At 44.6% G+C, this 21,312-nt stretch overlaps 2 protein-coding genes across 2 annotated transcripts; both read left to right on the forward strand.

Moving 5' to 3' along the window:
- Positions 1 to 1,033: 1,033 nt before the first annotated feature.
- zhx1 (zinc fingers and homeoboxes 1) lies at positions 1,034 to 11,869 on the forward strand (the record flags this gene model as incomplete). Its single annotated transcript, XM_080471677.1, has 7 exons — positions 1,034 to 1,244; positions 1,348 to 1,844; positions 2,004 to 2,207; positions 5,730 to 5,945; positions 7,354 to 7,518; positions 7,712 to 8,932; positions 9,422 to 11,869. The coding sequence occupies 7 exons, from the start codon at positions 1,034 to 1,036 to the stop codon at positions 9,692 to 9,694; spliced, it is 2,787 nt and encodes a 928-aa protein (XP_080327803.1). The 3' UTR covers positions 9,695 to 11,869.
- Positions 11,870 to 16,024: 4,155 nt separating this feature from the next.
- Positions 16,025 to 21,247, forward strand: cUnh8orf76 (chromosome Un C8orf76 homolog). The gene is made up of 8 exons (XM_080472172.1): positions 16,025 to 16,205; positions 16,324 to 16,425; positions 17,138 to 17,281; positions 17,514 to 17,564; positions 18,184 to 18,328; positions 18,415 to 18,553; positions 20,061 to 20,193; positions 20,277 to 21,247. Exons 1-8 carry the CDS (start codon positions 16,101 to 16,103, stop codon positions 20,439 to 20,441), a joined length of 984 nt encoding a protein of 327 aa, XP_080328298.1. The 5' UTR covers positions 16,025 to 16,100; the 3' UTR covers positions 20,442 to 21,247.
- The last annotated feature ends 65 nt before the right edge of the window (positions 21,248 to 21,312 follow it).

The raw sequence follows: 21,312 nt of genomic DNA on the forward strand, positions 1-21,312 counted from the left end.
CTGGGATCAACTCAGCAATATAAGTTGGTTAAAGTGGCATAAAAAAAAATTCCATGTTAGATTGAGAGGGGAAACTATGCAATTCTATTTCAATATAATTTAACTGAGTGCATAAATAAGAATTTTTTATCATATAAAAAAAAATCGGTGTATTGAAATATGTAGAAATAATCAGCAATTACATGTTTTTTCATGTAGCTTTAAATCACGACTAACAGTAATAATCAGAGGTTAGCCCTTAATGTGATACTTTATCCTAAAGATTAGCCTATATTGCTTGTAATAATTCAGACAAACCTTAAAACAATGTTCAATTTGAATCGCTGTACTCTGAGGTAGAAATGGGAATTTGGACTTGAGCACGTTTTTTGGGGGGAATGAAGAGTTCCCCTTCTATCTTAACCTTTATGTTGCAGTATCTTACTTGGTGTAGGATTATTGGCTGCTTGACATGTCATTTTCAAGTGTAAAAAGCTATAGTGCTCACACAGCAGTGTTACGGAGAGTTGTGTCCGGAATGACATGCACACAAATTTTTGCTTTTAAAATGCAGGCTGTATCCGCAGTATGTGTTGACAATACAGATGGATTTCAATGAATGTGTGGAGACGAGCACTCAGTTTGTGTTGTTTTGTACCGTTTCCTTCAAGTGTTATTATTATGTTGTTAAACAAAAAATCATTCGTTGATATGCAAAGATAATTTCCTGTTTGTTAGTGGCGGTTGTGAGCTGACCCTCATCCCACATGCTGCATCCTAACCTTTGCTACACAGTCAACAACCGCAATTATGAACAATAATTGTTCTACATCAGCAGGGAAAGTGTATGCCTGACATTTCCATAATGGTTTTGTGTGTTTTGACAGGAAAACTCAATCCCAGGACTCGAGCATGTGAGCGCAGCCGCCTGTGTGATGTGAGCCTCACCAGCTGTGCCCCAGAGATTTTTATTTTTTTTTACCTCAGGCTGAGTTACCCCCCCCCCCCCCCCCCCCCCCAAAAAAAAGATATAAAAACAGAGCTTGTCCTGACGATGTCGAGCCGCCGGAAGTCTACCACACCCTGCATGGTGCTGCCCTCTGATGTGGTGGAACAGGAGGAGGTGGAGGAGAAGACTGCAGACAAGGAGGAAGAGGCAGCGGAGGAGCACGAGGAGGGGAAAGTGAAGGAAGCGACCGAGGAGGTGGCGAACAAGGAGGAGCTGAGTCAGGCTGTTGTAGTTGTTCCCACACCGCCAGATTCAGGTAAGACTTCTTTCTGACCCCTCGTGTGGACGGAACACAAATACCCTGCGCACCTGTCTTGTTGTAAATAACAACAGATGCTCGACGTGTCACTCTATCCCAGATGAGCCCAGTGTCTCTGCAGAAGAAAGCAAAGCTGTCACCCCCCCACTGAAGCGCAGCGCCACAAACTCTTCTGAGGACTTGAGCAGTGAGCAGCAGACCCAGGAGCCACAATGTGACGCACCAGAGGAGGGAGCGGCAGACGCCGCCGCCGTGGCCGCCATCTCTCTCAGCAAGACCCCGATCATGAGGCTGAAGACCAAATCGGAGCCCAAGAGGATCGCCGTATCCCTGAAGTCAGCCGACGAAGCGGGCCCCGAGGGGTTCGGGGGAAGTGGGGGAGGGGGTGGTGTTGTTAGTGGTGGCGGTGTAGAGGGGGAGCTGGGAGGAGAACAAGAGCCCATCGAAGCTCCGCTGGGTCCAATGATGCCCATGGACTTGCTGCTGCACGACTCCATGAAGCTCGGAGGGGCCGGCTTGCTGGTCAGCCCGCAGTCGGATCATCACAGGAAGTCGTCTGTTTTAAACCCCACAGTGCTGCCTGCAGGCCTGGCGCAGGTAGACAGCCCAGTTTGTGATTATTTATCTTCATTTATGCAGTCGATCGCTGCTCATTATTAGGATTTCTGAAACATCGGCTTGCTATGATGTACACGATCTCTTCAACAAAGCACCAGCAGTCTTCACACGTCTCACCACTCTCTCCCGTCACTCCAGGTGCTTTCCGCCTTCCAGGCCCAGCAGAGTCCGGCTGCACCTCAGCCCCAGCTGCTCATCCCCCTCAGCAGCATCCCCTCCTACAGCGCCACCATGGACACCAACCCTCTGCTGGGCACCACGTACAAGAAGTTCCCCTACCCCTCCATGGCTGAGATCAGCAGTCTGGCAGCACAGACACAGTTCACTGAGGAGCAGATCAAGGTGGGTAAACACTTTCTGTGGAAATTACTGCAACGCTTGGTGTATTTTCTCACACGCCAACACAGTCGATTCTAAATGGAATCAAATCTGGGAAGCTTACAATTCACCTATTGTATTGATTCAAGTATAAGACAACAGTGCAACTTTGCTGAGCTTCTCTGATGATTCCTGAGTACATAGTTTTATATACCGTCTCCTGCGTCCTCAACCGATTACTCAAGCAGACCTCCTGCCTTCACTGGTTTCGCTCCAGTTATTTTTGCTCTCACGCCCCACTGCAGACTCTCCTCCTCCTATAGCGCTTCTTCCTCACTGCCATCCAAAGCATTTCAGATGCAGTGTTCTAAAGCGTTTGGAAGGCTTGTTCACAACATCCAGCACACCAAGTAACTGGATGTTGGATCAGAAAAATGATCACCGAGTTCATTCTTCATGCATGAGTGGCTCGTTCACGTCCTTCCATAACACACAGTATGTTCTTGTTGTGGCATGTGTCAAACACAACCTCACCAACCTCTGAAGTTTTAAACGAAGGAGCCAGTTTGGCCTCTGAAGACATAGAAAGGATTTGCCTCCACTGAACTACATATTCTCCAACACATGCTTTTATGTCTTTTTTCCCCCCTGATATTGGTTCTTTTTTTTTTTCTTACTACTGTGCATTTTAGTTCCATCAGTGTTTCACTTTGTCTACAGAATTACTGTAGTTGAAGATTATCGAAAGTGTCTTGAAAAAGAAAAATGCTCCATCAAAGATGGACTTTCAGGGTCAATAAAGACACAAGAGGCACAGTACACATTTAAAAAGCCGGAAAATATATCAAATTACGTCTTAAAATGCCTGTAAGTGAAAAAGAGAGCCCGAAATTTGATGTGGGGAAGAATGAAAGAGGTCTATTTACTGATTTCAGTAGGTCAAGGGCAGAAATAACCAAAACACATCCTGCTTTGTTTTTTTGTTGGCAAGTGTGTGTGGTTTTTATGATTTTGATGTGCTTGAATAAAAAGATAATATTTCATTTGAGCTGACCCTACATGACTTTTCCTAACGCGTAGGCAATTAGTTCAGCATGTATTGGCCAGCTTAAAAACATACTTCAATAAAATTCACAGTTATGTACATGATTCATAACCAAAGTTCTTAAAAAAAAAAAACATCTAATGAGTTTGGTTCTTATTGAATAGTAAATGAACATTGTTCAGGGGCTGAAAAGACTCGTGTTGGTGAATTCTCACATGAAATTTTGTCGATATAAATCTCTCTTCCACATATTTCCTCTTTGAAAAAATTTTTGACAATGAGGTACAAATCCACCCCTTCATTGTAATCAATACTATTTCCCCACCACACCAAACAAATAGCACACTCCTATGTGAAAATCTTTAACATAAAACCTCTATTTCTTGCAATTGCCCCATATTTTTAAGATGCTAGTTCACAGATTTGAATTGGTTTTCATTGCAACATAATTTCTTTCATCAAAAACCCAGTTCTAATTGTGCATCAAATCGATTTAAGTGGGAGTTTTGCAAACTTCCACCAAAATAGTGAAAAACAGTACAGGCTGTACTGTGAAAAACTGTGTTGAACAGCTGGCAGATATTATCTGTGTTGTGTTTTGAATGTCTCCTCACCTCCACATTGTTCCACGTGTTTGGAAAGGCTCGATCGATGTGCGTCTTGATGACTTCAGGCCTGTAGCAGCACTCGCCTCCCTCGTCATGACGTCGTTTGAGAAAACTATTTAAGACGAGCCTTTTTCCAGGGGAAATTCGATTCTCCCCATTTTGCTTACAGAGCGAACACAGGTGTGGCATGCACTATTCTCAAAAATTGCAAAACGCCATGAAAGCGGGGCCTCATAAATCCTTCTGACTTTTTGGGTTTCAAGCAGTCGGTGTAAGAAACGTTGGCACAACTGGCTTATTGCAGCCAGGCACTTATAAAAAGCGGCGTCGCTTTTTGATCCTTCGATGTCGGGTCTTCTGATCATTGTGAAGCAGAATTCAGGAAGCGTTGATTTGTTCACACACTAACAGGGAACATGAGCTGGGTTTTTATTGACTTTTTCTACACTTTTAAACTGTATCCAGCCTCATGTTTTAACATGTATTTTAGTGAACACAGCGATAGGGTTTTTTTTTCCCACCCATAAAGAAAAATTGACCGTAGAGTTTATGATTTTATTAAGCACTCTGTTTTAAACAACTATTAAGCATATGATGGATCCCAACAGGGATCAACCACTTTTATCTTGGGCCCAGTGATTCCACCAAGGTACATGTTGATCTGGGTCCTCTAAGGCAACAATTAACGCACTCGGCCAAAAATCTCGGCGACAGACTGGACTCTGATCTTAAATCCGATCTACAAATTAAATCAGTGGTCAAGTCCAGCTTTTTTCAGTTAAGACAATTAGCCAAAGAGAAACCTTTCATGTCCTTGGATCATTTCGAGATTTTAATCCATGCTTTTATCACCACTCGTTTAGACTATTGCAATGCACTTTACGTTGGGATTAGCCAGTCTTCACTCTCACGTCTTCAGCTGATCCACAATGCCGCTGCTCGACTTTTAACAGGAGCCAAAAAACATCACACCAGTTTTAGCCTCGGTTCACTGACTCCCTGTTCCTTTTAGGATTGATTTTAAAATTCTTTTATTTGTTTTTAAACGTCTTCATGGCCTCGCCCCACATTATTTGTCCGACCTGCTCCGGCTGTACACTCCCTCGCTCTCTGTCAGGTCGGCAGATAAGTCATTGATGTTTGTCCCTAGGACCAAGAGGAAGCAGAGAGGTGATCGTGCCTTTTCAGTCGCAGCCCCAAAATTGTGGAATGACATCAAACAGGCCGACTCACTTCCTGTTTTTACTTCTATTGTTTTTAACATTTTTACTTGCTTTACATGCTTTATTTTGTTTTTATTGTTCTGTCTGTGTACAGCACTTTGGCACACTGTTTTGTTTTGAACGTGCTCTATGAATAAAGTTAGTTGTAGTAGTAGTAGTAGTAGTAGTATCTTGTAATATGAAAAAAATTAGCAAGTCAACCTCTCAGCCATGAATTATTTGATTTGAGACGAAACATACAGAAGTGTTCAGTGTACAGAAGCGACTCATCCTTCCACACTTTGAGGAATCATCATTGTTGTGTCTTCTTTTCTTACTCCTGCACTGAAAATCAGCTCCTCGCAACTATTTAAATGGTCGGACTATATGGGCTTGGGTCAAGGACACTTCATTTACAGTCATTTCCCATTCAAAATAACAGAAACACTCCTTTAACAAACATCTCTTTCCTGAAAAGTTAAAGAACACAATTTAAGGAGATCAAATGTAGTGCAGTGTCGCTGCAGTGAAGACACTTGGATTTTTGATGGATTTCAAATTTACCTGAAAAAACATTCAGAAACTCATAGAATGAGAAAATACCTTTGCCCCTGTACTTAATCCTACCCAGTCGTCTGGAAAGCTTCCTGTCTTTCTTTGGTTCAACTTCATGCACTCGATCCTTTCCCAGGTGTGGTTCTCAGCCCAGCGACTTAAGCATGGCGTCAGCTGGACTCCAGAGGAGGTGGAGGAGGCCAGGAGGAAGCAGTTCAACGGTACGGTGCACACGGTGCCTCAGACCATCACTGTCATACCGGCTCACCAGCTCTCAGCCGCTGCCAACGGCCTGCAGTCCATCCTGCAGACCTGCCAGATAGTGGGCCAGCCGGGCCTCGTCTTCACACAGGTAAAAGCCTCCGTTGAATGAATTTATCCGATTAGAATAAAATGCAGCGTGAATACATCACAGACCACTGCATAAGTGAGCTGTCCTTGGAGAATAGAGAGGGAGTAAATGAATTAGTACACTTCCTTTGCTGGGTGACGATAGAAGTCTTTTTCTCTGAGCGAGCTGCTCTGCTATGTGTTGGTTTTGGTCGCTGGTCAAACTTATATTTCACTGATGAGAGGAAATGTCCACCGACATTAAAACAACAACTTTTCATTAAACTAAAACTGTTTTTGGCAGCATCTCCCCTGATGGTGAAACATGTTCGTAAGTCTTCCCCGAGTGTGGGAGACCTGTGTTTGATTCTGTGGCATCCAGCTTAAAGACGCTGCCAGGTATAAGAGGCAAATCGCACAGAACGTCTGTCTCAGTGGAGCAGCTAAAAAGACCCTAATACTTTTGAAAATGTCGGATTGGTATCAATTTAAACTTGTACTATCCCATTACACTGTTTTCATGATTATCATGATCAATCGTCGTTCTATAAAGGTAATGAGAACCAAATTGACCCAGAGCTTCTCCCACAAAGATTTGTGAGAATTTTGGAAGATAATTTATGCACGAAGACTAAGGTTGAATCAAATTTTTAATATTAAGTGAAAACACATTGTTTTTGCATTTTTGTTTCAAAAAAGATTTGCGTTTACACGGAAACAGTTTGAAAATGATGTCCGTTCACACACAAACGGCAGAAATGCTGAAGACGATGGAGCATGCCAAGCAACAGTTGTAATTAGCAGAATCATAGCAGAGAACTATTTACTATGGCCGTGGTGTGCATGTGCAGGAGCAGCATTTCCAAAAAGTTTTTCTCTGTCTCCACAGGGACGTTTTCAGAAAGTTCCATCTCGGGAGCCGTTTTCAAAAAGCTGCGTTTACAGTGGCTCTGAGTGATGTTGTCCTACAAATGGACTCCCAAAGCACTATGAAAGTTTTCCGTTTTCATTTGAAAATGTGTAAATGGGGCCTTAATCAACATGGATCCATATTTGATCGTTTTAACATGAAATAAACCAAATTATAATCTTTAAAATGTCGGTCATCCCAGGAAACCTGTAATTTATTGTCTTTCGGGAATTGACTTGCAGATCACAAAGTATAGCGACGGGGGCCCACGAGCCACCAGCTCCCTTATTTTTCTGTCATGTGAAAAGTATCGATGAGAAACTTCATCACATTTTAGGTTGATTAAGTTATTTCTTGAAACGGCACAAAATGAGGGACAACCTTCATTGTTAAAAGACAAAAACAAGAGTAAAGGACGGGGCACAATCGGTCGACACTAAGGTCTGACATCCGATAAGTAAAAGAACCAAAGTCACGTTGGAGTATCTCCCTTCATCTCTCGGTTGTCCCTGCTGTGTAGGTTGGCCCAGGCGGGAACCTTCCAGTGACCAGTCCCATCACCCTCACAGTAGCAGGGTTGCCCAGCCAATCCCAGAGCTCCAGCAGAGTTTCCTGCCAGCCCACCCCAACAAACAGTGAGCTGAAACGGGCCACCACTGTTCAGCCTCCCTCCCTCTCTCCACAGGTGGGAACAACTCTTAAAGCTGGCTTGGCTTGTCAATGCAAGCACATCTATGAATTCTTCACCTTCGTCAGTCCTTTAAACGGTGTCTATTCTGAGCTGCTTCAACGGGCTCATTTAGTCTCTGTCCCCGCAGGTTCACCATGACAGTGCATGAATAGTTGATTAATCCACGACTTTTTCTTCTCTCTCCAAGGAGAATTCCGCCCTCAGTGCTGACACCTTCAGTATGAGACCTAAGAAATCCAAAGAGCAGCTGGCTGAGCTGAAAGCCAGCTACCTGAAAAACCACTTTGTCACGGATGCAGAGATCGCCCGGTTGATGAAAGTCACCAACTTGACAAAAGGAGAGATCAAGAAGTGGTTCAGTGACACCCGGTACAACCAGCGCAACTCCAAGAACAGCCACGTCATCGTTTTCCACGACGGAGGGCCTCGACCAGGAGGAGGAGGCAGCTACAGTGCCGCTGCAAGCACCCCTATTGTTATCGACTCCAGTGACGAGACCCCGGCTTCTCCCCACCCGCCTCGCACGCCTCCCGTGAGGGAGAGCCGGCCCAAAACCTGGAACCCCTTCCCAGACTTCACCCTGCAGAAGTTCAAGGAGAAGACGCCGGAGCAGCTGGTGGTGCTGGAGGAGAGCTACGAGAAGAGCAGCACCCCGTCGGATGAAGAGCTGAGTCGTCTGAGGACGGAGACCAAACTGACCCGCAGGGAGATCGACGCCTGGTTCACCGAGAGGCGGAAAATCTCCTCCATCAACACAAACTCCCCGGAAGCTTCTGAGGGAGGGAGCATGGAGGCGGAAGGCACCAGAGCAGAAGACGGGACTGAAGGAGCAACCTCTTCATCTTCTCCCGCCTCCTCGTCCCGGAAAGGCAGCCAGACTCCTCCGGGAAGCCGCAGTAAACAGCTGCCCGGCACCAGCAAGAAAGACATGAAAGACAAAAGCAAAAAGTCTCCGGAGCAGCTCCACATTCTGAAAAGTGCCTTCGTGAGGACCCAGTGGCCCTCGCCAGAGGAGTACGATCAGCTGTCTGAGGAGAGCGGCCTGCCTCGCTCCTACATCGTCAGCTGGTTCGGCGACTCGCGGTACTCCATGAAGAACGGCAACCTGAAGTGGTTCTTCCAGTACCAGAGCGGCAGCATCGAAGGGCCGAACGGCGGAGGAAGCGGCGGGAAAATGGGAGGCGGCGGCAGAAAGAGGCGCGGCCGGAATCGCGGCTGGGGCCGATCCCGAACCAGGAAACAGCCCAGGAGGTACGCCTCGTCCAGCGCGGACGTCGACAGGATGCCCCCGTCAAAGAAATTCAAGAGCGCCCGGGACATCCTGAAAGAGTACTACCTGAAGCACCAGTTCCTCAACGAACAGGATCTAGACGAACTCGTGACCAAGACCAACATGAGCTACGAACAGGTACAGAAAAGGTTTTTATTCATTGATTACTCTCGGATATAGTTTCCCATATTAGGAGCTTGTTGGTTCAATTCAGCTCATTGTCTTGATTTACACCAAGAGGGTTTTTTGATGGTTTCCATGGTAACTTAATTGTCTGATGCTCATTACAGCCGATATTATTTCCTTTTATTTCTTTATTTCGTTATTTATTTATTTGTTTGTTTGTGATTTTTATAGTGTTAATAACCAATATAATCTTGGAAAGGCAAAATGGACAAAATCAGTTGGACTTTTTTACAACCGTACTTCCTTATGTCCTTCAATGACGGCAACATAATTCAAATGTTCATCCTTAATCATCTCCTGAAAAAAGGCCAAATGGAAGTGTTTTTTTCTGGTAGGGTTCTAGTAAGTAGTTCCTCATCACTAGAGTATAACTAACCGGTCTCACGGCAGACTCTCAACCTTCTGTCAGCACAGTTACTGAGTGTTTTTCTCCGTCCACAGGTGAGGGAGTGGTTTGCTGAGGTCCAGCGGCGCCTGGACATGGGGCTGGATCCCTTCCTGAACCCGGCGGCGAGGACGGACGACAGAGCGGAGGACGACGTTGAGGAGGCGCAGGGCGAGAGCTCGGCGGCCGCCAACGAGGCCGGCGGAGGGATGGGAGAGGAGGACGAGGAGGATGAAGACGAGGAGGACGACGGCGAGGAGACGGACGACAGCGAGGTCTGGGAGCCGTCACGCAGCGTCCGAAAGTCTCTGTCCGTCTCCGAAGACTAGCGGTGGCGCGAAGCATCGAGGAACTGCGCTGAATGTCTCAGAGAGAAACGCTGCTTCAATCGGTGCTGCAGGAGTTTGTGTTTTTCCACTGATGTTGCATGTTGTCGTCATTCCCAACATGAATTCATTGTCGAACTGTTCCTGAGATGGACTCTTAGCTTTAGCTCTCAATCAAGGTCGGTACGAGACCAGATCCCAGCCTACGAAGCTCAAAGTCTTCATCAGAGTCTGATGAAGACTTTGAAAGCAGCACTTGATACAAAAGTTGGAGGTGCTAGCCGAGGATGAAATCCGCTGAGAGGAAATACCCCAAAAATTAAGAAACATTAATTACTGCTTCTCTAAAACTCGTCGATACCGACGGGTGTAAAAAGACGGTTTTGTCGGAGGAGCCACTGACACTTTCAATGTCCATTGTGCTTCTTGTTCAATTTGCACTCCTTGCTCGCTCACACGCAGCCAGCGAGGGACCTGCCCCCACACATCGACCCCTCCCCCCCCATTCTGTTGTGAGCGTGGGCTCTCAACCTCCAGTGTTATGAATGTTTTGCCACAGCGAGGCGGGAGAGGCCGACTTCTTTTTAGCCCCCGTTTACACGACAACAATCAATTTCTGTCGTCGTTTCAGCTTTTTTTGAAACGGGAGCATTTAATAAAGGTTGCACTTTGGAATCTGCTTTCAAAATGACAGCTTCCAGAGACGACGTGGTGTAAAACTATCGGAAGCAACGAAATCTGATCGTTTTCACCTGAAACTGTTGTCGTATAGACGGGGCCTGAGGGAGGCGCTTGAAAACATGTTGCAATGAAACCAGCACGCGTGCTTACTTCCTGTTTTCTTTAGCGCCGATGAAGCTCGCCGCCAGGACCTGAACAGCCAGATGGAGAATGTTAGCAGTCTAAAGGTGCAATCCCGTTGCCTCGGAGCTGGAATTCCTCACTTGTAATGACGCCTGTACCTCTGGGGGAAAAAAAAAAAAAGAAATTCCGCTTGATCACAACGTCACACGTCGGCAAGCAGAACGAACCCCTCCAGTAAAACTGAGCAGAGTGTAAAGACGCTCGAAGGTACAGCCAACACTGTAGCGTGGCTCCATGTCTGAGTCACGTTGTTAAAAAACACCGTCACTGCACAGCCGCGTTAACTGAACCTAAAATGTCCAAAACCCCCACAGCGATCCAAGGTCCGAGGCAACTGGAGAACAGGCTTTAGACGAAGGCCGAGCGCGACGGGAGAAAAAAGTACCTTAATGCTGAATGAATGCCAACGCCGTGATGCTTTTTAAATACCAGGATGTCCACTGAAGTCTTCCCTTTATAGCGGCTCCTCGTTCCGTCGTTCCTTTAAGATTTTTAGCTGGTGGATCTGTTGGGAGAGAGGCCACAGAATGTGTTTATTATGCACTGCTCTTATTTACTTGTGGAATCATGTGTTTTTCTCTCCTTTGTACGAGGAGAGTTCTGCAGATCCAGATAGATGTGAGGCTGTCGTGCCAAAGTTGAATGTGTGAACTGAAAGCTGCGCGCCGCAGGGCGCACTTCTGACGGACCTCTGCTCGGAGAGAGAGAAGAAAAGGTTTTTTTTTTTTTTATTTTCTGCAGTGTTTTCCCAGCAGTTGAATTCTAACGGATTCAGTTTCACCCCGAAGTGCGCGAAGGCGAGCACCAGCTGAGGACCGAATTCAGAGTAAATGGATCCACAAGTCCACTGCAGTCAGCACCAAATCACCAACGTGAGGCCTGTGAACCGTTCCGGGTGGAGATCCCACACTTTAAGAAACGCTGTCTGACAGTATTTCACAGAATGGTTTTAATCTGCACTGAAGAGAAGAATCAAAAGCACCTAAAGTGAAAATTTAGAGAGAGAGAGAGAGAGAGAAAACAACTGCACTTTGTCCGCTTGTGTTTGTTGTGGACTAAATCCTGATTAGGCACCTTAATCTCATCTCATCCCATGAAATGGCTCTGAGACACCAAACCTGTTTTGTATGAATATAAACTAAACCAGTGTTTTGTTTTTGTTTTTTCTTGTTTTTTTTAATTCTTAGTGTTTTCACAATGACAGAAAAGAAAAAAATAATCACCCGTGTATCCACTTTTTTCTAACAACGTGTGTGTTTGTGGCTCAAACCCATCGAACAATCACCACTTTCTCTTACTAAATTGCACAATTTGAGCCCCGTGTTTTTAATGTTTGACAATGAGTACGTGTTGCATTGTGCCGTTCTGTTTCGTTGCTTTAAATAGTTGGAGTCGTCCTCCTGCTACCCCCCCCCCACCCCTCGTGCAGCTCCTCATCCTCGTGGGCTGGTCAATGTTTCTCTCACCAGTGGTCCGCAGCACACAGAACAGAAAGAAAGTTGTTTGGTAAATGAAAACAAAGTGTGGGGATGAAGACACAGCAGAGGTGGGAATCTACCAAATAACCTCCCCCCCTCCCCCCTCACCTTGTTTCTCTTTCACTTTTTAAAGCACCAACTTGACAGGACCATGAACTGAAAACTGTCGCGACCACTGTCTTTACTATGGGGGGTTTGGTGGCAGACTGTGACGAAGCTTCGCTGGTAAACCTCTGTGCCTACAAGGCTCGGAACACCGACTCTCTGCCCTGGAAGCGTCGCAGGATTTTGGCGGCGAAAAGGCTTGTTCCGAAACAAGCTTCTGTTGCGAGTCCGTCAGACGGACGCCTTGTGGGGGGTTCTAGATCCAGTGTCGTCGCGTCGCCAGGAACTTGTCACACCCGACGCTCGGCACCTTCGACTCTCCAAACAGGACCAATGGGGAACTTGGTGGGGAGCTCAAAACTTCACGTTCATGTGACAAGTGCCTGGCCGTGATGATCACAAACCTTTTGTCTGATACTGCATGCAATAACCAAGGCGAACAACAGCTCTTTATTTTTTTTTGTACATACAGTATTCGGGTTTGGTATACTTGGCACAGTCGAAGCCTAATTTGAGCGGAAGCAGCTCACATGCTTTTCTCGTCATCGACAGTTGGATCGGATTGCTTTTCAAAGTTCTTCCAACTTTTTTCAACTCTTGGACTGTAACCTCTCCGCTGCTCGGGAGACATTGTTACGGCCGGCCAGCCCCATTTCCAGCCATAATTTGGAAGGGCTTTGATTATTTATTTTTTTTAATAAGTCCAACTGTGCTCCTTCACGGAGTGTGTTTTCATTAAACGATCAGTGGCCACCTGTGATGAGCCCACGGGTTAGGCTCGCTCCTGTCTCCAAGTATCCAGCCCACAGTGTTCTCAAACTCTTTACTATAGTCGCGCTGTTTTCAACGGGGTTTTTTTTTTCTTTTTCTATGTTTCTACGAATAACTGCGTCCTTGCAGCTCTATCCAGACAGTCGGCGGATCTCTTATTATCACGACAGGCACATACAAGTATGTACGGTAGAATAGTGTTTTTGAAGTAGAGTCAGTTTTAAAGTTCAGTCCGTGTTGCCAAAGGGGCTTTTTTTTGTTTGTTTGTTTTTGGTACTTTGGTTGCAGAAATGATAGAATCACAATTCAGAAGTAAAGACATGCTGCTGGTGGAAGGAACAGAAAAGATAAAGATGCTTCATCGATCCTCCTTAGGTCTGATTCTTTAACCTTGTTTTAATATTCTGATAGCAGAAACGTAGAATTGTTTCATTTGAATGGAAATTTTAGCGATTTAATTCTATTCTAAGGTGCTGCGGTCAAATCTATAGTGTCAAACACAATAAAGCCACAGCGATGTGCACTTTGAAAAGGTGTCTTAAGCTGTGGAAATGATTGAAAGGCCGTGTGCGTTCTAATCTGGTCATCTCATAACTAACAGACAATCATTCACACACGTGTGAGTCAGTGATTAAACACACCAGCCACACGGAGAGAGAATAATCTTCACCTCTAATACTGAAAACATGCATTTTAATCACTTAAAGAGGCGACAATCACGACCACTGCCACACTCACGGAAAATGTGACTTTCATTCATCATACGTTTCCTCTATAATTCTTCCTTTTTGTTTTTACTGATTAAAAAATCTGCTATCGGCCGACACCACTGAGGCACTTCTCAGATTATCTGTATTCTGACACATATTCCCATCATGTCTGTTCACTGAGGTGTGATTCTATATCCCGGCATTCACCTTGTATCCCAGTTAACCTTCGTGCAGTAGAGCTCCCAGCTAACCGTGTGATCTGAGTAGTTTACCTAGCCGTCTTATTATGCTCATTATGACATATCTGTATCCTTCGCTGTACTTCTGCTCTAGTCCTCACTCGTTTTCTGTATGTAGGCAGGTTCAGTGTTTTCTTATAGCGGTCAGAGTTTTCACTCTGCTTTTTTTGGTAAAAATCAAAACACTCCTGATCAGAATTGTAATATACTGTATGTATACATATGGGAATGTTTTTTTTTATTACGTTAAATGTCTTCCCCCCCCCCCCCCCCCCCCCCCCCTGATCTGATTTGTACTCGCTGACAGCTCTTTTACCGGCCAGCTTATTGCTTCTGACGAGCTTCTAAACCCCCAAAACTGAACAGTTTCCACTGTTGCTGCTTTATGCATAATTTCAGACCCGTATGACCGAGTCATGACGGCGACCTCTCAGATCTTATCACACCTTGCTTTCACAGCCACAGGAGGAGGAGCTCCTCGCTTCTCCCTTTAGCACATCCCGATGTCGATCCTGTAAAAATCGACCTCGAACCGGTACGACGAACTTAGATTTTGGAGCTGAGAAGACTTCTTTTATTTCCTCCTCCACATCAACGTGGTCACTCTGTGTCCCCGCAGCTGACATTTCCGCCACACGTCTGCAGATCTGAGAGCGTCGGTCATGAGCTCGGGGTGTATGTGTGATGGCTTCTGCAGTATTGCTCTGAAAAGTTAAAAACAAAAAGAACAATGGTTGTGGCCCCTGCAATCCTCAGCTTGTCCCGGCTGTGAGACGATGTGTGCAATGTTGATTTGAAATCCCAGCTGTCATTGAGGCTCTGGCTTGATTTCTAGCTTGATTTAGAAAAGATTTATATTTTATACTTGTTTGAGGACGGAACCCAATAAATTTTGATCAAAAGATGTGCACTTGTGACAAGTGTTTTGCACGTGTTGCTTTAATAAATGCAGTTTGAAACTGTGTGGACTGAATGTGAATGAAAGTGCAGTGGAATCGTAAATATCCAGAGCACCGACACTGTTGGGTCAACGCACTAGTAATCAGCCTTTGTTTGATATCATGCTGCCTGTTGGAAGATAAAAACACTAAAGGGTACAAATGTAGCTTTTCAATCTTCAATTCAACAGAATTACACTTTTTCTTTGCTCCGTATGAGACGAGGATCTTAAGCTGCATTTACTCAAACTGGTGAAATCACACACATCACATCATCTCCAGTCAGATTATCTTCATAATTATAAAGACATTAAAAGATTAATATTATTTTGAAAACTCCTTTCCATATTTTTGTGCCTTTTCTTTTTTTGCACATAGTCTGCTTTTTTTCATTATTTATATTGAACAAAAAGGGAACAGAATTACGCTAGTCTACATTTCTGATGTCAAATCGTGAGTTGTATAAGTACTGTACAAGTACTTGGACTGGGTGGGAGGACAAGTTGGTCTGAGATTGAATACAAAATCAAGTTTTTGATTAATGTTTTGGTGACTGATCTTCATCCATACATATTAGATGACATTCATCATATCATATTCCATATTTCATACATAGGATTCAGGAAGCAGGATAATTATAAAGTTTGATAACGGAATATTGGAGAATCGTATGAAAATAATTAAGTTTTAATTCCTTCTACCCGTTTTCAGACATGTTGAATTAGATATGTGTGTATGTGTATTAGTATGTATTTCCAGATAAGTGTGTGTATACTTAGATATAGACTATTTCCAAAGGATTTTATCTATATATATATATATATATATATATACACACACATACACGTTTGTAGATAGATAGATGGATCCAAATTAGTATAAATTTAGAAAAATTATTTTATTTGTAGGTGTATTTTGTGTGTATTTTGACATGTCTTAAACTAATTGAAAATAACACACACACACACACACACACACACACACACACACACACACACACACACACACACACACACACACACACACACACACACACAGATTGAGAGATGTTAATTTTTCTAGCAGTATTGGAATCAGGTTTGGTTTTAATAATAATAATAATAATAATGATAATAATAATAATAATAATAATAATAATAATAATAATAATAATAATAATAATAACTTCCCCCGGAACGTTTCTTCTCGGAACCTGGGTGAAGACACGGCCGTGTTGGCCGGGCAGTTTAGCGTGCAGGACCGTGTAACCACGTGAGTGTAAACAAACGAGCGCCGCTGGAGCCGCGCTGTGTTTTATCGTGTCGATGGAGATTTTAGGAAGCACGTTCGACGACTCTGTGTTTTCGGAGGCCAGAGATCGAGTCAGTGTGTCCGTTTCCTCCTACAGCGCTAAAGTCTGTGACTCTCAGGTGAGTCTCCATCAACACCTGGAAACACAACCACCGACGCTCCCACCTGACGGAGCAGGTTTTATTCAGCGCCGCGGGTCTTGGTGGAGCTAATGTCCCTTCTCTTCCCGCCTTGCAGTGGTTCTGCCACAGCGCCGCTCTCGACACCGAAGATTCTCTGGAGGAACAGAAAGTCTACAAGTTCCGAGGGGACCTGGCTGTGAAGCAGGGAGACTACCAGGTAATCTGATTACCTCACGTCTACTGACACATCGCCACAAAACATGGTGGCAGCTCAAACAATGTGAAGCCTGGATGAAATGTATCCGGCAACATCCTATTTTAAATGAACTTAAATGAGAAGTGATTCCCAACATTTGTCTTCCCGTTGTACATCAATGAGAGTCTGTGCTTCAGATTTACTATCGTTACTATAGACATATTTTTTCGGTAATGTTTGTGTTTTGCTCTTTTGTCCTACATCTGGCCTATGTTGACATTTTCTCATGTTCACCGAGCGGCTGGTGGACAGTCTGCATTTCACTGCCGTACAAATGAAGACATCTCATCTCATTTTTCCCATTGAAGCCATATTCTATCTCCCTCTCTTGGTTCTCTCTGTTTCTTCTCCTCTTTGACAGATTCTTTCTCTTTAGCCTGACGGGCTGCTGTTTTTCTCCCCCTGCTTTATTTGCGAGCTCGCCTTTCTGCTTATCGCAGACGATCACTGTCCTAAACGATACAGAACGTAGAATGAAGTGGTTGAAGTCTCGAGCACAAACATCTTTCAAACACGGTTCTTCAAAGACGACGTGATTGTTTTATTTTTTTGACATAACTCATCTTGTGGAAGCTGCTTTAATTGCACCACGGCTGGACTTCTTCTAACTTGACGGCAGCAAACGGAGGAAGAAGCTCAAAGTCTTTCCCGTGGTGTCTCCCCTCTCGCCCAGGAAGCCCTGGACGCCTACAGCAGCTGCCTGCAGAGGGTCGCCGACAACAACCTGACCATCCGGCGAGACGTGCTGGAGGGGATGGCCCGGTGCTGCGCCAAGCTGGGCCAGAGGGACCGAGCGCTGCACCTCACCGAGCTGCTGGTACACCGCTGCTGTTTCGGGGTTAAAGGTCACACGTGGCGTTTTCGCTGCTCTACCTCACGGGGTCGCCCTTTTAACTTTCATTGTGTGCCTGCTGACATTCACAAGATGAAGAAACTGTGTTTTTATGGAAAACAGAAATATATTTTAGTCTGAACTTTGAAATAACAAACAAAAAAAAAACCTGTCAAACTTTATTCATCTAATATTTCTACTGTGTTTGTTTCTGCAGAGCAAAGAAGCCTCCAACACCTGTCACCTGATCGGCCTCCTGCTGCTGAAGGTCTGCACACACACACACACACACACACACACACACACACACACACACACACACACACACACACACACACACACACACACACACACACACACACACACACACACACACACACACACACACACACACACACACACACACACACACACACACACACACACTGTTCACGTGTTCGTCCAGCATGACTTGTGTTCTTCACTCATTGACATAATTGTGATATTTTTCCGAATCGTTCCCACATTCTAACGTTTGCACTAAAACTTCATTTTATCTCTTTAAGAATATAGAAAATGTTTCGTTCCACACGAGTTGCTTTAACCTCGGGGTTGTATTTCTGTTTTCATCCACTGACCAACTCTTTGGTGCGGTTTGTGGGCAAATCTTCTGGGATGACTTTGTATGTAGCGCAGGATTACAGAGGAAACCCCAACAACGGCACGTGAGCAATCACTGGCGACCGTGGGAATGAAGTCGGTACCAGACTGGGAGGCTTAGTGCTCCACCAGACTGGGAGGCAGTCAGGGAGAAAACAGAACAAACAACCAAGCTGACAAGAGGCAGAGTTGATGTGGTCAGGAGCCACCGCTGTGATGTATAGAATATTTGTTCCCCCCCCCCCCAGGTCAGCATCTACCAGCAGTTTGGAGCGGCGCAGTCCGCAGTGTGGCGTCTGCAGCAGCTGTGCAGCCTGCTGCCCTTTAACCCCTGGAACTGGTTCAGTCTGGGTCAGACCTGCGAGCAGCTGCTGGACCGCCACCGGACCGCAGGTACAACACTCCTCCGCCAACAATCCTGCGCTCACACACAAGCAACAACGAGGCCGGTCGTCTTAATGCTGCGTGACTGTCGCCAGGATCCGCGCAGCCAGCAGAGGAGGAGGAGGAGGAAGAGGAGGAGGAGCAGCAGCAGCAGCAACAGGAGGAGGCGGCGGCGGCAGAGTTTACCGAGGGCAGAGTGTGGCTCAAAGCGTGTGCCTGTTTCATCAGGACGAGGTACAGCGTGTTCCCACTGTGTCCACTGAATGTCACACTCAGCAGATAAAACATCAAAGCTCCCGGCAGAAATAGTTTGGATGTGACGTTGTGCTCGTGACCGGAGCTCGTAGGGATCAAAACTATCCAATATTAAACATTTAGTTCAGTCATATGTTTGGCAAGGCTTTACCAATCCCACAATCCTTGCATGGATATCAAACTTGTAAATATATACATCTCTATATATAGATATATATTTATATAACAATACTTTTGTTTCTGGTTCAGTGGCTTTTTGTTCGCCAGGTGTTTTCATACTTTAATAAATAATGTGCAGATGTCAGAAACATGTTGAGCTCAGCATGGTTTCACTTCTGTCGCTCCTTTCTTCTATAAAAGAGGAGAGAATACAACACTGAACACTGCCGCCTAGTGCCTGAAGAGGGAAACACAGTTTCTTTTGGCCGTAGCCTTGCAGCCAACTTTATAAGAATCATGTTTATTTCTACCACAAAGTTACAAACACGTGTTCACTGAAGTGTTATATAAAACCAAGTGGAAACAATAGAAACAATGCTCAAATCAGATTAACAAATAAATCACACTTCTACAATATAAAATGTAAGTATTAACGCAGATCTCATTGTTGCACAAAATCTTTTTGTTGGGATTTAAAAAATGTCCTTAAACAGGATTTTAACACTGCATCCTCACACACTTTGTTGTGTTTTTGCATTTATACTTGAACACAATTCTGACGGTTCATTGATATGAGCTCAGATTCAGAAGGAACATGTCTTTGTTTGGTAAATCTTTTATTTGTAGGTTAAAGTTATTTTTCTTGTTCAACTTGTTGTATTTATGCGTCGGTTCCTCGAGCAAAGTAAAGTAGTGAGCTACTCGTAAATACTTTAAACGGTAAAAGGATTCATGAAAAATAATACAACTTTACGTGAGCTACGGGTGAGATTGTTTACTAAACAAACAAGAGTGTAAACAAACTGGCATTTAATAGGTTAAAATCCTTAAAAAAACAAAAAAACAAAGACGATGGAATTGTTTTTTTATGATCAAGATCAGAGTTATAAAGAAGAAAATCTCTGACAGTACAAAAAAAATCTAAATGCATCTGAATCAGTTATTATTTATTGAGCCTGTGAAAAACCTTCCTCTGTTTTCTTTTTATACATTTTTGGGCGTCATTTCCTTATTTAAAAGAACCGACTGAATGGGTTAAAATCCTGAGCATGATGGAGGAATTAGTTTTTATGATCAAGACTGAAGAAACATGGAAAATATATATTAGAATATTTCTGTCATGTGATCCACAAAAATGTGTCCGAGGGGAAACAGCGGGCGTATGAGTCTGATGCTGTGACCGTCCCAATCCTACAAACCTGTACGGTGACGTGTTGTTGTGGAGCGCTGAAGCGTAACGAGCAGAGCGTAGCAGTGCAGAGCAGAACAGAGCGTTGCAGAGCAGAACAGAGCAGAGCAGTGACGGCGCTCTGCTCGCCCCCCACAGGCTCCTGCTGAGGATCCTGCAGCAGCAGCAGTCCTCCTTCGTGCTCCGGCGCAGCCAGAGCGTCCTGCAGGCCACCGACGAGGCGCTGCAGCGGCTCCGGCCCGGAGAAGCCGCCCTGCAGGCTCTCACGGAGGTGAGGACGCTCGCTTTGCTCCGTCCAGACGTGTGGTGCTCAGGAGATGACCTCCCCCTCCCCCTCCCCCTCCCCCCCTACAGGTGATGTCTGAGGACCTGATCCCGGAGAAGATGAGGGAGGACTACCAGGACGGGGAGAGTCTGGGCAGCGTGAGTCTGCAGAGCTTCAGGGAGCGCTGGTGGGACAAGATCTTACCCAGAGGACTGTTGGACAGCGAGGGGAAACGGACGGACACGAAGACATGAGGGGAGACGGCGTGACGTCTTTACTGGCACTTCTGAACTGCAACCAGAAGTTTTCACGGTCGTCTCGAGGACCGTGAAGACGGGACTCTTCACTGTGGGACAGTTAAACCTGTAGAGGGCCACGCCGGGGACTTCTTAAAAGTTCATATGAGTGCTATTTTATTAAATAAAATTAGTTAATAGTTTAAAAGTCAACAAAAAAAAGTCCCTTATTTCAGAATTTGTGGCCATAAAAACTTGTGAAGAGTTTCTTGTTGGATTTCTCTGAAGCATCATTAATATTAAAGTCCAACAGTTTAATTAACAATCTGAGAAAAACCATGAAAATAAGTAAATCCAGGGTAAAAACTGTACATGTTCTTACCACACACACACACACACACACACACACACACACACACACACACACACACACACACACACACACACACACACACACACACACACACACACACACACACACTCGCAAAAGCAGAACGAGCTGAGATCTTCTGTTGTTGAGATTCTATAAGGAATGAGTAAAAACTTTGAGTAAAAAAGACTAAACTCTCTTTAAAGTACAAGTTTGTCACAATTTCCATGAATTTTACCCAAAACAATCCAGTATTTATTAATGTTTTCAGTGATTATTATTAACATAAATGATTCAGTTACCAGATACACTGTTTGAAATCGAAGTTGTGCCTTTTATTTATTTATTTTTTAAACATTGAAATGTTTTTGATCATTTTAAAAAGGATAAATGAAAGATTAAATGTTGGGGTGTATTTTATTAAAAGGACCAGTTACTTTAAACTCTTATTTTTAAGTGTGTCTTCCTGCTTCAGTCACTGGATGGTGATGGAGTCGTCACACCTCATTGACACAAAAT

Source organism: Lipophrys pholis (assembly GCF_963383615.2).
Source record: "Lipophrys pholis genome assembly, chromosome: 9".
Classification (NCBI taxonomy): Eukaryota; Metazoa; Chordata; class Actinopteri; order Blenniiformes; family Blenniidae; genus Lipophrys; species Lipophrys pholis.

What these genes read in the sequence shown, in the direction of transcription:
- cUnh8orf76 (XM_080472172.1), top strand. Translation starts at nt 16,101, where the DNA reads ATGGAGATTTTAGGAAGCACGTTCGACGACTCTGTGTTTTCGGAGGCC. An exon ending in TCGGCCTCCTGCTGCTGAAG is followed by an intron (nt 17,565 to 18,183) that starts GTCTGCACACAC and finishes CCCCCCCCCCAG; the next exon opens with GTCAGCATCTACCAGCAGTT. An exon ending in CCCTGCAGGCTCTCACGGAG is followed by an intron (nt 20,194 to 20,276) that starts GTGAGGACGCTC and finishes CCCCCCCTACAG; the next exon opens with GTGATGTCTGAGGACCTGAT.